The sequence below is a fragment of the Artibeus jamaicensis genome, unplaced genomic scaffold, assembly GCF_021234435.1.
Source record: "Artibeus jamaicensis isolate MK-2021 breed Jamaican fruit bat unplaced genomic scaffold, CSHL_Jam_final contig_1132, whole genome shotgun sequence".
NCBI lineage: Eukaryota > Metazoa > Chordata > Mammalia > Chiroptera > Phyllostomidae > Artibeus > Artibeus jamaicensis.
In genome coordinates, this window is record NW_026521221.1 from 9,515,696 (window position 1) to 9,534,021 (window position 18,326).

The 18,326-nt window shown below is 37.9% G+C and overlaps 1 protein-coding gene across 2 annotated transcripts in view; it reads right to left on the minus strand.

Moving 5' to 3' along the window:
- The window catches only part of TP53BP1 (tumor protein p53 binding protein 1), an 85,946-nt gene extending 82,526 nt beyond the window's left edge, over positions 1-3,420 (minus strand). For both annotated transcript variants that reach the window (XM_037154931.2, XM_037154930.2), the window contains exons 1-4: positions 3,304-3,420; positions 2,537-2,721; positions 2,240-2,330; positions 1,913-1,997 (exon numbers count right to left, since the gene is read on the minus strand). In XM_037154931.2, coding sequence (XP_037010826.2) covers positions 1,913-1,997; positions 2,240-2,330; positions 2,537-2,721; positions 3,304-3,310 — 368 coding nt within the window. In that variant the 5' untranslated portion in view covers positions 3,311-3,420. The remainder of the gene's footprint in view (positions 1-1,912; positions 1,998-2,239; positions 2,331-2,536; positions 2,722-3,303) is intronic.
- Positions 3,421-18,326: the final 14,906 nt, after the last annotated feature.

Genomic DNA, 18,326 nt, shown 5'->3' on the forward strand with positions numbered 1-18,326 from the left:
TTCTTGATCCAGCAGCCAGAGTGATCCTACTAAAATCCAAGTTAGATCATGTTAATCCTCTGCTAAAAATCCTTATATGGCTTCCTATCTCACTAAGAGTAACAGCCAAATTCCTCACAGTGCCCATAAGACTTCATATATTCTAGTCCCCCCTTTACTTTAGACTCCTTCTCCCACTTCTCTTTGCCACTGCTCAAAAATGCCAAGCACCTTCATGCCTTAGGGCCTTTCCACTTGCTGTTTGCTATGCATGAATTGCACTTGTCCCAGATAACAACAGAGATCAATCACTCACTTAAGATTTTTAATCACATGTCACAACAGTGAAGCATTCCCTAAATCACTCTATCTAAACTTTCAACTCCTGTGACATTTCCTATCCTCTTCTGTTTTATTTTTCTCTTCAGCCCTATGAATGTCTAACATACTGTATCTTTTACTTATTTATCATGTGTTGCTATATCCCATAACAAGAATGTAAGCTACATTAAAGTCTAGGATTTTTATCTCTTATGATCACTTTACATCCCCAAAATTCAATAGTGCTTGACATACACAAAATACTCAATAACTATTTGTAGAACAATTGGGTAAATCAAAAGAGGCTTTATCTTGAAAAAAATTTTAAACCTAAAGTTATTCCATAATAAAATACTTATAACAAATTTAAAAGGGATCCAAAGAAGCTTGATTATGGACAAAAAATAGTACTAATATCAAACTTTTCTCCAATGTCTAAGGCTGATGGAAGAAAACAAAGGTTTAAATATATTATATGACGTATAGAAGTAGCCAATAAAAGAATTAAAATAATTATCACAAAAACTGGGAGAGTACTGTTGTGAGTAAATCCTCATCTTCGATTATGGAACTCAATTGTCTTAATCTGATAAAATAAAAAATGACAGTATAATAGTATTACTCAGTTTTACAATAGTATTAAGAGATAGAAAGATAACCTCCCAAAGAAGAAAAAACACAAACAGTTAAATAGGGTTGCCTCTGTGAAAAATGACCAAGGATGGAAAAGCACTCTTTTGCCTTTCAGTATAAGCTCTTTTTAAAATAAATTATGTATTCATACTATCCCATTAAAAATACTTAACAGATCACATTAAAATTAAAAACCTGTTCGGTGAATGCTGGCCAGGTAGCTCAGTTGGTTAGAGCATCATCCCAATATGCCAAAGCTGCAGGTTCAATCTCTGGTCAGGGCACGTACAAAAAACAACCAATGAACATGTGAATAAGTGGAACAGGAAATCTCTGTCTCTCTCACCCTCGTTCTCTCTCCAATCAATAAATAATTTTTTTTAAAAACCTGCTCTGTGGAAAACCCTCTGAAGATGATGAAAAGATAAGCTGCAGAAATGGAAGAAAAATATTTGCAAATTACATATCCTACAAAGGACTAATATCTAGAGTATATAAAGAACTCTCAAAACACACACACAAAAAAATCCACTCTAATGCCTACATAGAAGAGACACTCAATAAATAGACAAATGATAACACAAAGTAAAAACTGAGTACTGTTTAGGGTATGAAGTAAACATGGGACTAAAACTGGTGAAGTACTTTGGTTGGTGGAAAGCATGCCTACCAATTTTGACAATATACCTGATACTGTTTGATATTTTTTTCCACCAATAAGTCAATTTATGCTAAGAATGAGGAATGCTTATGTTGTTTCACATGCACAAAGATCACAGTTTGAATAATGTAGGTATAAAAAATGTTATTACCGGCACAAAAGTTATTCCAGCTACCCATACTAATACAAACTTCAAATCTCACTCCCTAATTCAAAAAAAATAAGATTAATCCCTTATCCTTGGGATAAGACAAAGGTAGAGACAAAAGAACTGATCCATTTATAAATTTAAATAAAATCCTTCACACATTAATTTACCTGCTTGTCCTGTTGGGCTGAGGTAACTGTTCAATGACCTGACTGATGGAACCACATGTGTCCAGGTGAGAAGAATCCATAGGGTCTGAAAAATACAATTGGATGTTAGCACAAAAGGCATTTTACTAAATTTTAATACAAATTCAGGAATGCAGACTATGCAAACCTAATCACATGCATTACAAAAAACCAACCTTTTCAGTGTGTACTATGTACCAGATACTGTGCTAGACTTCCTTACACACATTCACAACCACATGTTTAAATTCACCTGGCTCTAACAAGTGCACACTTGAGGAAACGGTTTGATAGCTTTAAACACCTCACCTGCAGCTTTGCTTTCCTTCAGATGTTCATTGAACCCACTATTTCTGTCTCCTTGTTCTCCAGTTGGTTGTTCAGGATTGGACACAACATCCTACAAAATATACATACATAATATCCCTATTATATATGAAATAATTCAGAAAGAGACATAGGTGTTTGTGAACATAGTTGATTTCATTTTCCCAACTAACTGTATCCAAAAGACAGTGACCTCCTATGTACTTACGTTGGCTGGTTGGTCTAGATTAGGAAAATAACAAAAAAATTGTTCAATATTTCCAACAGGATATCACTCACCAACACAGGATTCTCTTTGTGTGTCTGTAAATTAGGGAGGTGTCGAGATAGCACACTGAAGTGAGAACCAGAATCATCTTCTAGAACCTGGCTTTCAGGCTGAGAATCTTCAATTATCAGGCAAGGAGTGTCTTGCTGAGAGAAATCCGAATCCAACTGACTTCCAGTAGGGTCCATCTGCTCCCCTGGAATGGAGTAACAAAAGATCAGTTCTGTGTAACCTACTAGGCCTCCTCACACAGTTTGAGCTTAAATGATGGGGCGGGAAGTACAGGAACTGGGGACAGGGGACCACTCTAGTGCTCTTTCAGTTAGAACATTACTATATTTATGATCTTGTAAAGCACTTTCCTATCATACCTCCCAAGACCGGATCCCTCAATATTTACAATCAGCCTGCCTATCCTTCTCTCCCTCTCCTTTTCCATCACCTTCCCGCTGACACCCTTTCCCCTCCTTCCTAACCTCTTCTCTTCCCGCCCCTTTTCCATCCTCCACAACTCTCCCCGTCCTTCTGGTGACTCCACCACCCCAAAAGGCTGCTTTGCCATCTCTGTTTGCCAAAACCCCCGCAGCCCTTCACCCTTCCTCACGACCACTCAGCCTTCCTAGCTAAAGCTTCCCCACCCCCTCCTCAGGGCCCTCCAACCCTTTCCCAGTTACCGCCGCCATGCTTGCCACCCCGCCCCCTCCGGTCAGCCATTCCTTCAGACCCAAACCCCAAGCCTTCAGAGCTAACCGCGCCCCCACTTTTCTACAAATAGTACCAGGCATCCCGGCGGGAGGTCCCTCGCGCTCGAGTTAGAGGTCTCCGCACGCTCCCCAGGTCCCTCCAGCTCTATCCCCAGACGGACACCGTCGCCACCGCCGCCACCGGCCTCGAACTCCTCCTGTTCCCGCGCGTCACGCAGTATTGGCTCGCCCATTCGCTGCTGCTGCCTGCTACTCAAAAAATCCTGTAGATGATTGGCGGCTGCAGCACAGTGCCCCGCCTCACGTAAGAAAAAGGAACACGGCGGCGTGTTTCCATGACAGCATGGACGTTGCCGGCCCCCCCCCTTGTAGAGCCCTAGAATGACAGTATCCTTGAACCAAGGGACCTTGAGAGGGAGTGAAATATATTCCCTAGCCTCCAGGACAATTGCTTGTACCACTACTCAGATAAAGAAAAAGGCCTGGTTTTGGTTTTTTTTTTTAATCGTGCATTCACTTAATGCCCTTTCTCTCACCCTCTTCAGTGGAAAAGAAGAGGGTTTCCCAGCTTTCTAATAAAAGGGCAAAGAAGAGGATCCGGGGAGGTGAGGACATCAGAGCTGATGCAACTGGAGAGAGAAGACTCTTTGGGGTTTACCTGTGTCACTGAGGATCACTTTTTTGGGCCTCTACCTCAATTCAAGAGCCTCACATTGCATCTCTGCCAGTTCTCCCCGCAACCTCCCCCCTTTACATTGTCTGAGGACCCCAGTAACCTTTTTTTTTTTTCCATTGCCCTTTTTTTGTCTGGAACTTAGTTCAAGCTTCACATTTGTTTATCGTTGCCCTATCTTTTATAGGATTGTAGACTACAGAGACTACAGCCCCCAGACATTTTTTTGCACCTTCCGTTGAGAGAATTGAGCATAGTGACTCTCAGACACTGTGGTGAAGAGAACAGCTGCTGCCCCTTTAACTAGATGACCTCAAAGATCCCTCCAAGTCCAGAGAGTCTATTATCCTAATTATAGTGCCAGGGTCTTACAGAAGGTGTGGCAGCTGTGACTTGTATTAATGAACTAGACCCCATGAGGAATATGTTTTTTTGTTGGTTTTGGGTTGTTTTTTTAAGTGGCTGGATCTGGTATGGATTTCTAGCCAGAGCAGTTGTCAATAAGAAAAGCATCTAGCACTCAGCTAAGCATATACGTAGTAGACATTCAATAGGCGGTAGTTTTCTCTCTCTACCCTGAGTCCAGAATGAGTCAGGCACAGCTCAACCATGATTTTCCCATCCTATAAAGTCCAATTCAGCATTCAAGATAAGATAAGATAAGTGAAATTGGAACTTCCTACCAATCAATCTTGTTCCCGATGTTATAAATTACTGTGATCATATTTGCCAAACCAAAAATCAAAGGATGCCATCTGAATGTTACTTATAGTTATTCATTTCAAAAGACAGATTCTTTGAAATAAAAAACCTAGAATACATTTGTGGAATAACTAGAATATAATTAGGGTCCCCAGAATGCTTTATTAGTGGAGCAAAAATGGAATGGAACACACAGAGACTCGTGCCACTTCCTCATCTTGAAGTTTATAATTTATAATTGACACCTCTTCCTCCACTCCTAACAGAAGATAGGTGACCAAATAAATTTAATCCTAAAAGTACCAGATCCAGTTACTATTAACTAACTTCTCTAGGCAGACAAAGTGAATTCATCTGCTCAGTTTGAGAGGGTGCAAAAAACTGGTTTCTGTTTGGGGGCAAATCTTGCCCTTGACTCCCATAAAAATCCCTCAAAAGTTAATGTATTTTTGGTCTCCTCTGTCCCACTATTGCATTTCTACTCCCCAAGCAAGGCATAAATAAATAAATAGGCCTTCCTGATTAATTGACCAAAAAAAACTGTGTTTGTCAAAACTCAGAAACAATACACTAAAAACTATAAATTAAATCTCAATAAACAAAAATAAATAGATAAAGAAATGAGCCTGAGCCATTTCCGTTACCAAATAAAACAAGAGCCTTAAAAAACTGTGAAGAAAAATGGTGAGTTGCTTGTTAGGTAGTATGACAATTTAATTAATCATTAAATTACCCATACAGATCAGAAAGTGCAGCCAGATGGTTGCCCATTGAGCTGCAACTGATTGCAGTTACATGAGCTAATGGCCTCTATTGACTCTTAAGACTGCAAGGAACCATCAGCACATCTACCTATGTATATAGGTGCATCTTTATCTAAGACCTCAGACAAAGAAATCTAATCTACCTCTAAAGTACCCCCAGAAAAGAAAATGCCACCAGACCCTGTATTCACCCACTTTAAAGTTTAAAAAATCTCATTGCCAGAAATTTTTCTTCTAATCAGCTAACTTAAAACCTTTATTCTAGAGCTTAAAGCCATTTTCTCTCACAGTGTCTTTAATTCCCATAAGGCTAGGATCATCACATCTGGTCAATAGTTCTATAACATAGTTCAACCTATCAAACAATAAACATAAACACTATATAATTAATTAGTCTTTTTCTGAGGTCTCCTCACAGACTTCTCTAAGCAAACAGTTTAATTCTACCTCACAGAAACTGTTCATCAACATTTAAATTCGCTTCATGTTTTTCCTCTGGAAACTGATAATTTGGGAACTCAGTGGCAGAGAACTTTACTGGGGATATGACAAGCACTAAATTTAATAATACACTATTATATATCCTTTTTTGAAGTATTACATACTGACATATTTAACATATAATTGATTCTGACCTTCTCTTGCACTTGAACCTATATGATCATGTCCAGTCATACACCAATGATATATTTAAAAACATGTATTAAAGTTTTGTTGTATGATGGATATTATGCTCTGCTTTAGTTTTTTTTTTATTGTTGTTCTATTATAGTTGTCCCAATTTTTCCCCCATTGATCTCCACTGCCCTGCCCACCCCCACCCCCACTCCAACAGTCAGTCCCCACCCTGCTGTCCATGTCCATTAGTCATTTATACATGTTCCTTGACAAGACCCTTCCCCTTTTTCCCCCCCTTATCCCCTTCCCCTTGCCCCTCTGGTCACTGTCAGTCTGTTCCTTGTTTCTGTGCCTCTGGTTCATTTTTACTCTTTTGTTTATTTTGTTTATTATGTCCCTCTTATATGTGAGATCATATGGTATTTGTCTTTCACTGCCTGGTTTATTTAACTTAGTATAATACTCTCCAGTTCAATCCATGCTGTCACAAAAGGTGGGAGCACATTCTTTTTGCTGCATAGTATTCCATTGTATAAATGTACCACAGTTTTTTTATCCACTCATTTACTGATGGGCACTTAGGCTGTTTCCAGCACTTGGCTATTGTAAATAACACTGCTATGAACATAGAAGTGCATAGGTTCTTTTGAATTAGTGATTCAAGATTCTTAGGGAATAATCCCAGCAGTGGAATCGCTGAGTCAAATGGCAGTTCCATTTTTAGTTTTCTGAGGAAAGTCCATACTGTTTTCCACAGTGGTTGCATTAGTCTGCATTCCCACCAACAGTGCACTAGGGTTCCCTTCTCTCCACATCCTTGACAGAACTCGTTGTCTGTTGATTTATGTTATGATGACCATTCTGACCAGTGTGAGGTAGTATCTCATTGTGGTTTTAATTTGCATCTCTCTGATGGCTAGCGATATTGAGCATCCTTTCATATATGTCTATGGGCCCTCTGTATGTCCTCCTTGGAGAAGTGTCTGTTAAAATCCTTTGCCCATTTTTTAAATTGCATTGTTTGTCTTCCTGGTGTTGAGTCATATGAGTTCTTTATACATTTTGGAGCTCAAACCCTTGTCCAAGGTATCATTGGCAGGAACCAACTTATACAGTTGGCTTCCCTTTTCATTTTGATGTTTTCTTTAGCTGTGCAGAAGCTTTTTAATTTGATATAGTCCAAGTTGTTTATTCTTTCCTTTATTTCCCTTGCCCTAGGAGATATATCACCTAAAATGTTGCTGTATGGGGTATCTGAAATTTTACTGCCTATGTTTTCCTCTAGGGCTTTCATGGTGTCACAGCTTATACTTAAGTCTTTTATCCCTCTTGAGTTCATTCTGGTGAAATGGTGTAAGTTGGTGGTCTAGCTTATTTTTTTTTTTATGCGTGTACCTGTCCAGATCTCCCAATACCACTTATTGAGGAGGCTATTTTTACTCCATTTTATGTTCCTGCCCCCTTTGTCAATTATTAATTGACCATAGAGATGCAGATTTATTTCTGGGCTCTCTATTCTGTTCCATTGATCCATGTGTCTGTTCTTACGCCAGACTGTTGTGATTATAGTGGTCTTATACAGGGTCTGGCAGAAGTAATGCCTGCTTGAGTGTGGTTGGTAGGGTACATGAATCTTACATAAGATGGACAGTGATTTGAACATTGCACCTAAAAAGTCACATGGTGTGCTTGAGTGTGATATTATTATGTTACAGAATTACATGCATACGATTTTTGTGATAAAATATTTTGTAATAAAATAGGGGTTGCTCAGTGGATTGAGCATTGGACTGTGAACCAAAGGGTTGTGGTTTGATTCCCAGTCAAAGCACATGCCTGTGTTGCAGGCCAGGTCCCCAGTAGGGGCCATGTGAGAGGCAACCACACATTGATGTTTCTCTACCTCTCTTTCTCCCTCCCCTCCCCTCTCTAAACATAAAAAAAATAAAATCTTTTTTTAAAGGGGGGTGTTATATGTGCTGGACTCTGTAGTTTGATATCAGGTATTATGATCCCTCCTATTTTGTTCTTCTTTCTCAAGTTTACTGAGCCTATCCAGGGTCATTTTTTGTTCCATATAAATGTTCAAAATATTTGTTCTAAATCTGTGAAATATGTCATTGGTATTTAAATAGGGATTGCATTGAATCTATAGATTGCTTTGTGTAGCAAGGACATTTTAATGAGGTTAATTCTTTTGATCCATGAATATGGTATATGCTTCCATTTATTTGTATTTTCCTTAATTTCTCTCTTCAGTGTTCTGTAGTTTTCCAAGTACAGGTCTTTTACCTCCTTGGCTAATTTTATTCCTAGGTACTTTATTTTTCTTGTTGCTATAGTAAGTGGGATTTTTGTCTAGTTTCTGTTTCAGATATTTCATTTTTGTGCACAAAAATGCCTTCAATTTCTGAATGTTTACCTTGTATCCTTCTGTTTTGCCAAATTCATTACTAGTTTGAGTAGTTTTTTGGTGGAGCCTATAGGGTTTTCTATGTATACTATCATGTCATCTGCAAATAATGACAATTTTATTTCATCTTTTCCAATTTGGATGTCTTTAATTTCTTTTTCTTGTCTGATCACTGTGGCTAGAACTTCCAACACTATTTTGAATTAAAGGGTGAGAGAGGATGCACTTGTGTTGCTCCTGACCTTAGGGGGAAAGCTTTTAGTTTTGCCCATTAAGTATGATGTTGGTAGTAGGTTTCTTACATATGGTCTTTGGTATTGTGCTCTGTTGTACATTCATTAACTCACGAAAAAGCCTCATTAACACTTTAAGGGTTACAGATGTGGACACTAAGGTTTAGAGCAATGATTTTCAACCACTGTGCTATGGCAGACACACTGTTGTGCCACATGAATTTTTTCAAACATTCAATATATGATTATTTAGTCAGGGGCATTGATCTTTTTTCACTGAGATTGTCAAATAAAAATATGACAGCCAACGCAACAATAACCATCTAGTGTGAGTGAGTCAAAACCATCCTTTTTTTTTTTTTGCAGATTGGCAAAAACTATATTTTATGGTAGGCTGCAGAATTTCAGTAATTACTTTACGTGTGTCATGAGATGAAAATGTTGAAAATTGCTGATTTAGAGAGATCAAACAATTTTTACAAAGTCTCAGAGCTGGCAAGAAAGAGAATCAGAATTCAAACCCAGTCTGTCTAACTGCAGAAGTTCTATAAACTCATAATTGAGGAGGAGCAATGGAAAACAAATGGCAAAGCAGTTGATACAAACTTTTGGGGGGTTTAGAATGTATTTTTATTTGAATATTGAACATGGGTGTCCCTAATGGTCTAAGAATCCATAATAATTAGAATAAATATGAAGAAAACAGGAGAAACCATAAAGTTGTTAATTCCACCTCCTTATGAACACATTAAGTCAACAAAGAGGTGATAATATAATTAAAATGTGAAAGAAAATTACTGAAGGGACCTGGCCCACAACCCAGGCATGTGCCCTGACTGGGAAATGAACTAGGACCTTTTATTTCACAGACCAGTGCTCAACCCACTGAGCTACACCAGCCAAGTGCAAGTTTGAACTCTTGATCTTCAGTCAGGGCACATACAAGAAGCAACCAATGAATTCGTAAATGAAGCAAACTGATGTTTCTTTCTCTCTCTCTCTCTCTCAGAATAAATTTGAAAAATTAGGGACTTCCGGCCAAGATGGAGGCATAGGTGGAAATACTGTACCTCCTCACACAACCAAATTTAAGGACAACAAAGATTTAGAAACCAAAACAGACAGAAATTGAACTGTACTGAAGTGCAACAACAACGAACCATTCAGCCAGACCAGTAAGAGGGGTTCAGTTGGTGGCCAGCAGAGAGGGGTCACAGCACAAAAAAGCGGTGGCTGCCAGACCAACCCAGGCATGCAGGTGGTGGTTGGCAGATCCCAGGTGTGGAGTGGCAATGGGCAGACCCAGTTAGGGTGCAAGGCTGCTGGCTGACTGTGGTCACACATTCATGCACAGATAAACCAGGTGAAAAAATGACAGTGAGACAGACTGTGCAACGCAGGGCACCAGTGCTGGGAATTAAGCCCAAAAGCGCTGATTGGAAAAACTTTCAGGGGTTGAGGTGCCAGGAGAGGCTCTCAGCCTCACAGGAGAGTTCGCTGGAGAGACCCACAGGGTCCTAGAACGTACACAAGCCCACCCACCCAGGAACCAGCACCAGAAGGGCCCAATTTGTCTGTGAAAGGCATCAGAGGAGACAGAGATCCAAGAGAGAGCAGAGCAAAGGCCACTGCTCCCTCTCTGACCCTGCCCCTCACATATAGCATCACAACCCAGCAACTGGGTTGCCCCACCCTGGGGAACACCTAAGGCTCCGCCCCTCATACATAACCAGCTTGAATAGACCAAAACATGACTCAAGCAGAACAGCTCAAAGCCCCAGAGCCAATACTTCTAAGAGACAAAGAGATAGCCAACCTATCAGACGCACAGTTCAAAACACTGGTGATCAGGATACTCACAGAACTGGTTGATCTTAGTCACAAATTAGAGGAACAAATGAAGGCTAAACTAAGTGAAATGAAGGAAAATGCACAGGAAACCAATAGTGAAGGGAAGAACACTGGGACTCAAATCAATGGAGTGGACCAGAAGGAAGAAAGAAACAACCAAACAGAAAAGAATGAAGAAATAAGAATTTAAAAAAATGAGGAGAGGCTTAGGAACCTTCAGGACATCTTTAAACACTCCAACATCCGAATTATAGGGGTACCAGAAGGGGAAGAGGAACAGTCACGAGTGGAAAACTTATATGAACAAATAATGAAGAACTTCCCCAATCTGGCAAAAGAAATAGACTTCCAGGAAGTCCAGGAAGCTCAGGGACTTCCCAAAGAAGGTGGACCCCAGGAAGAACACACCAAGGCACATCATTATTACATTAGCCAAGACTAAAATGAAGGAGAGAATCCTAGAAGCAGCAAGAGATAAGGGAACAGTCACCTACAAAGGAGTTCCCATCAGATTGTCAGTTGATTTCTGAAAAGAGACCTTGCAGACAAGAAAGGGCCGGAAAGAAGTATTCCAAGTCATGAAAGGCAAGAACCTAAAACCAATATTGCTCTTTCCAGCAAAGCTTTCATTTAGAATGGAAGGGCAGATGAAGTACTTCTCAGATAAGGTCAAGTTCAAGGAGTTCATCATCACCAAGCCCTTATTTTATGAAATGTTAAAGGGACTTATCGAAGAAAAAGGAGTTAAAAACATGAACAGTGAAAGGAGAGCAAACTCGCAGTTATTAACAATCACACCTAAAACAAAAGCAAACTAAGCAGACAGCTAGATCAGGAGTAGAACCATAGAAATAGAGATCACATGGAGGGTTATCAACAGGGGAGTGGGAGGAGAAGGGGGAGAAGGTACAGAGAATAAGTAGCATAGATGGTAGGTAGAAAATAGGAGGAGGGAAAGAATAGTATGGGAAATGTAGAAGCAAAAGAACTTGTGACACATGGACATGACTAATGGGGGAAATGGTGGGGAGGGGGTGTGCAGGGTGGAGGGGAATGAAAGGGGAGAAATGGGACAGCTGTAATGGCATAATCAATAAAATATACTTTTTAAAAGACTTATTTAAAAAAGAAAAATTAGGAAATTAGTATCATGATTTTTAATAGACCCTTTCACCTATATCCACACATTATTAACATTTTACCACATTGTTCCTATTCATTGTTGTATGTATGGTAAAATATACATAACATGAAATATTCTACTTTAACCATTTTAAGTGTATACTTTACCAGCATTAAATATGTTCATATTATTTTACAACCATCACCATCACCCATTTCCAGAACTTTTCATCTTTGCAAACTACAACTCTGTTCCCATTTTATAATGACTCCCCATTCCTTTCTCCCTCCAGCCCTGAGTAACCACCATTCTACCTTCTGTTTAGATAACTCATATAAATGGAATCATACAATATCAGTTCTTTTGTGTCTGGCTTATTATACTTAACATAATGTCCTCAATGTGCATCCATATTATAATTTGAATAGCATGGATCTCAATTTCCTTCCTTTTTAAGGCTGAATAATATTCCATTGCATGTATATATTCCATGTCATGTATATATTCCAATACCATGAGTAAGGTTGATATTCCTCATCCTTATTCATTCTAACCCAATTTTCAAACCTTTACAGAGCTCCATGATTTTGCCACACCTAAATATATATAAGGCCCTAGAAGCAAGGTAGCAGAACCCCACTGAGGGAGCTGCCCCTTCCAGATAGCTTAATATTTCCAGCCAGCCAATCAGCTGTAGGCCTTCTTCTCAACCTGGATCTCTCTCGAACACAAAATTTCTTGACAAATTCGAGTTCATTTACTAATTTCAATTCACTTACGTGCAAGGCATCATTCTGGCTCCATGGTAGTGGACAGAGGAGCTAGGTATAAAAATGGTTAAGATATAGTTCTTATCATGAGGGAACCTAACAATTTATAGAGGAAATGAAACATGTACACAACTAACTATAATCAAGATATAGTAAAGTGCTGCAGAAGTTCAAAAGAGACAGAAATCAAAAGAATTTTAGTCATGTGGCTATAATGACTATTTATTGAGCATTTACTATTTTCTAAGCTATTTACTCTTGCTCCCTCCTTGATCTCATCCAATCTCATTGCTATAACCACCATAAATATGCTAATGATTCCCAACACTGTATCTCCAGGAGAAATCTCTCCATCAAATCTCAGACTTATACGTCTAACTGCCTATTTAGTATCTGCAAACACTTGGGTGTCCAGTTGACATCTCAGACATAACATACTGAAAATTGAACTCATCTTTTCTACCAAACCTGCTCCAGTTGGAGCCATCTCAGTTGATGGCAACTGCATCCTTCCTGTTGCTTGTAAACAAAGGTTGAAGAAATTCTTTTAAAAAACAGAAAAATAGCCCATCTAATTCTCATCCAATTTCAACAATTATCAACAAATACCCAATCTTGTTTCATCCATATTCCCAACCACTTTCCCCCGACTGATTATTTCTAAGCAAATCCCAAACATCACATAATTTCCCCTATAAATACCTGTATTTGTTTCTAAAATACAGAGAATTTTTAAAACATAACATCATTAACACACCCAAAGAAAATTAACAGTAATTTCTTAATGGTATCAAATACATAGTGTTCAAATTACTCCAATTATCTCATTATTTTTCCTGTTTAGAATTCCAAACAAGCCTTACACATTACATTTGGATGATATTTATCTCAGGTCTCCTTAAATCTGTAAATTTTTCCTCTTTTCAATATCCTGAAGTTTATTTATTTGTTGATGAAAGCAGGTCATTGATTCTGTAAAATTTCCAATATTATGGATTTTTCTATTGCATCCTCTCTTGTCATTTACTGTATTTCTTTGTCCTTTCTATTTTCTATAAATAGGGAGTCAGATTTATGTTCCTTTTTTTCTTTTTCGGCAGGAATACATCATAAAGGATATAATATACTGCCTTTTCTATCTCATCTGGTTGAAAATATTTTTGTTTTGTTACAATTGATTGTTATAATTTGTTCTGTTGTAATTAACTGTTATAATTAATTTTTACTTGAAAGTTCAGCAATCATTGGTAATCATTACCTAGCTGCATTATTTCACTCCAGGCTGCAAAATGGTGATATTCTAATTTTAACAACGTTTTCATTAATTAGCTGGAATTCTTCTATAAATAAGAACTTTCCCTTCATCAAATATTTGATCACCTAAGTAAAGGCAGGATAAATACTTGATCCTTTCCCTCTGATATAACCAGTTTTCAAAATAATGAGTTGAGGTTCTCTACATAATAGAGAACAGTTCTCTAAATAATGAGGTTCTCTAGCATACTCCAAAAATAATTAATTAGGTTTTTTGTTTTTAGTATCTGTATGGACTCATGAATTTTAACACATCTGGTGTTCTTCAGTCCATAGCAGTTATTGATAATTTTGAAATACACATTTTCCCATCTTTGTCCTATGGAAGTCCCTTCAGATTAGCTCACAAGTCCTTTGGACATGATGCCAGTAGTCCTTGATTGTTCCTTGCTTTCTAGTATAACAACATGTTCCAGGTTCATCTTGTTTATTTCTCGCTCCAGATTTGGAATCTGATGTTTCTCTAAGAAGTCTTAGTTCATTTTAGTAGTAAATGAAATTTAGAGACCACAGTTTGGATGGTTAGAATTTTGGAATGCTTATTGCTGCTGGATTGGTCATTGCTTGGCTTTTTCCAATTAAATTTTAGGATTTTAGAGATTTTTATCCAACTTTTTTCATTTTATATTTGTATGTTTCTTATAATCAATATCTTGGTTTCTGATAACAATGACTTATTTATTTGCTTTATTCTATTATATATGTAAAATGTTATTGCCAATGTTATTACTAATAAGATAATGACTAATTAAAACAGTTTAACATTTCTTTGCAGCTGACTTTTTTTCCTTAGGGTACATCCCATTACAAATGTGCAGTGAGGACATATGATACATTATTGATAAATCCTGAGGACATTATGGTAAGTGAAATAAGCCAGTCACACAAAAAAAAAAGAAAATAAAAGAAAAGAAAACACTGTATGATTCTACTTATATGAGGTACTTAGAGTAGCCAAATCACAGAAACAAAAAGTAAGTAGAATGGTAGTTACCAGAGGCTGAGAGGTGAGGTGGAGAGGAAATCCTGAATTACTCTTTAATAGTATAAAGTTTCAATTTTACAAGATGAAAAGAAGCATGCAAATGAATGGTGGCAATGGCTGCATAACATTATGAATGTATTTAATATCATTGAATTGTATACTTAAAATGGAATCATATGGTATATACTCTTTTTTTTTTAAGATTTTATTTATTTATTTATTTATTTTTAGAGAGAGGGGAAAGGAGGGAGGAAGAGAGGGAAAGAAACATCAATGTGTGGTTGCCTTTCACGCGCCCCTTATCGGGGACATGGCCACAACTCAGGCATGTGCCCTGACTGGAAACTGAACTAGCAACCCTTTAATTCACAGGTTGGCATTCAACCACTGAGCCACACCCACCAGAACTAGTATGTACTCTTTTGTGCCCACTTTCATTTGTTTAACATAACGTTTTTGAGACTTTATTCATGTTGTTGCATGCATCAGTAGTTCATTCTTTTTTATTGCCCAGTAGTATTTTATTGAATACATGTTCCACAATTTGTTTTGTGGATTGTGATACTACACTGTAGTTTTAATTTGCATTTCCCTAGACTAATGATGTTGAACACTTTTTCATATACTTATTGGCCATATTTTCTTATTAAAATACATTCAAATTGGTCACTTTATAATTGGATTCTCTTTTTTTATTGGTTTGTAGATTTTCAAAAATATGTTATAGATCAAGTTATTTGTTAGATTGGTCATTTCAATTTTGTTTTGTACTTGTGTAAAACATTTATATAATTCCAAAGTCAGCTTTACAAAATAAGATACATTCCAAAAAATCCACATTCCATCCCTCGCTGTCTTACAATTTGTTTTTTCTCTATTCCTACAGGTAACTTTTTTTTCCTTTTGAGTTTCTGGTTTACCTTTGGGATCATTATTTACTCTCTTTCTCTCTCAGTCTTCACTTGATGAAGCAGGTTACCAGGTTACCTCTGAAATACTGTATGCCTAGAGTCCCACTGATTCTCATTATCTTCACTGACATCGCTCTGGTCGGTGCTACATCATTGCTCACTCGGATTACTACAGATTCCCTGACTGGCTTCCTACTTCAATCCTTACAACATCTGCAGTATAGTCTTAACGTAGCAGCCAAAGTGACCCTGTAAAATCTAAGTCAAACCATATTGCTCCTCTGTTAAAAAGCCTGAGTATGTTTCCCATTTCACTCAGGGTAAAAACCAGAGTCCTAACAATGCCTGCAAGACCCTATGTGATCTAAGCCCCATTATTTCTCTGATCTCATGTCCTATTCCTCTTCATTTCACTCCTCTGCTCCAGGCATAAGGGGTTCCAACTATTCCTTGAATGTACCAGACATACTGCTACCTTAGGGACTTTATACTGGCTATCCTCTCTGCCTACAAAACTCCTCTGCAGATATTCAAATGGCTAACTCCTTTACTTCCTTCAAATCAGCTCAAGTCTTATTTCTCATAAAGGCCCTGACCAGCCCATTTAAAATTGCAACCTTTCCCGCCCCTTCCCCATTCTCCCCCATCATCACACCTCCCCTTAGCATTCTCAGTCACTCTTGCCCTATTTTTTGCCACTATGCACTAATCACTTTCTGACATATATATAATTTACTGATTTATTATCTCTTGTGTGTTCCATTTGCTAATACACAATAAGCACTTCATAAATATTGAATGAATGACTAAATAAATGACTTCTAGGCAGTTCTAAGCATAGTTAAGAGATTACTCAACTTAATTCTCAAAATAACCCTATAAGGTGCTATCATTGTAATTTTACAGGTGAGGAAACTAAAGCACAGGAAGGATAAGCAACTTGCCCAAATTCACACAGTTGGCAAGTATGAAGTCAGTTTCAGAGAAGCAGCTGTGTTTGAGTTAGTTCATACTCCTTAAGTCCTTTGTGGAATGAGATGGAATTTCATTCCACAAATAAAGTTAAGTCATAAAGGTAAAGGTAAGTCAATTCTTAGACGAGAATTAAGGGGAATAAAGCATTCAAAGAAAAAAAATACAGCCTGAGCAGAAAGTACAAGAATAACTAAGGGACAGGCAATTGGCTCAGGTTGACTGAATCAAAGGGTTAATGCAAGGTATGGGCAGGAGATAAGGTTGTAAAGGGAAGTTATGGCATGTTTTGAAGGATTCTCAAGAAAGTACTGACCAGATGGAAGAGAAATTGTATTTGTGATTTAGTGATATTGTAAAGGGAACTTTTGTAAAGTGATACTTCTCCAATCCAAGCATTCCTTAAAGGAAAGTAACTCTATTCTATGAATATCTTGAAAAAATGCAAAATTTAATTCACACACAGACATGGCCTCAAAACTGTTATCACTTAGATTTAGATTCTCTTCAGCGCCATCATCTTCTCCATGAGAAAATCCTTAGTGACCGCTAAAGTGAGGGGTAGCTCTGTTCAGAATAAAGATGGAAACAGAGGCCACAGTCAAACACTAATTTCCACCTCACAGGAAAATGGAATGGACAAGAGGAAATGGTATCCATAAATGTTTTTCACTTTTGGTAATCAGTTTCTTAAAAAGAGGAATGTGGGGAGGGAAGAAGGCTAAGAAGGGAAATTTCCTTTGCAATGCTTTGCAGGGGGAGGGTAAATCCAGTGCCTTTGCTCTTCTCATTATTCACTGTGAACAAATAATTAGGAAAATTACCCAACAGATATTTACTATGGGCCTCCTCTGTGTGCCAGACATACTAATAAATAGAGACTTCTCCATTTCAACCTTTTTGGAGATTATTTTACTCAGTGCCTTTTCAGAGGTTATTTTACTGTGTCTTTGCAAATAAACCAGCTGTTCCCGCTAAGAGGTGACCCTGTGGCTGCTGGTATACATTGTGATCATAGTATTTTGCCCAAAAGCCAAGGATAAGCCTCTGACACAGCAATCCTGTAATTCAACACTCCTCTCTCTGTGTAAAGAATGCTTTATAAGCAGAACTGAGAACAGGGTGGGAATCTGAGCTGCATGCAGCTCTTTGGGATATTTTGATTGATAAGACGATGCAATCCAGCAGAGCAGGCTGGAATTCTACCAAACAAACTCGGATCCCCAGAAAAACTAAAGGCATTCATTGGTCTAAAAGTATGGAAGGAGCCAATATATTTCTTGATGAATTATCAGACCTGGTTTAAGTCCTATGGAGACCCTAAGAATTGAAAGGATATGGTGCCCTCCTCTTCCTCACATACATAATTCTAAGATGAGTGCAATTAATTTCAATAAAATTCTGATTTTCTCATGAGAACCACTTCGATAATTTAATTTAAATGCCAAATATGAGCCAAAATTATTTCCAGAAAAAATTTAGAGATGCCCCTCATACTTTGATATATGTCATTATATTTGTTTCATGTGTACAACATAGCAATTCCATATTTACATACACAACAAAGTGACCACTGCAACATGTCTAGTTACCGTCTATCACTACACAATTCTCTTCACCCATTTTGCTTCCCCCTCCCAACTCCCTTTCCCTTTGATAATCATCAGTCTATTCTTTGCATCTATGAATTTGTTTTGTTTGTTCATTTATTTTTTAGATTCCACATGTAAGTGAAATCATACAGTACTTGTCTTCCTCTGGCTTATTT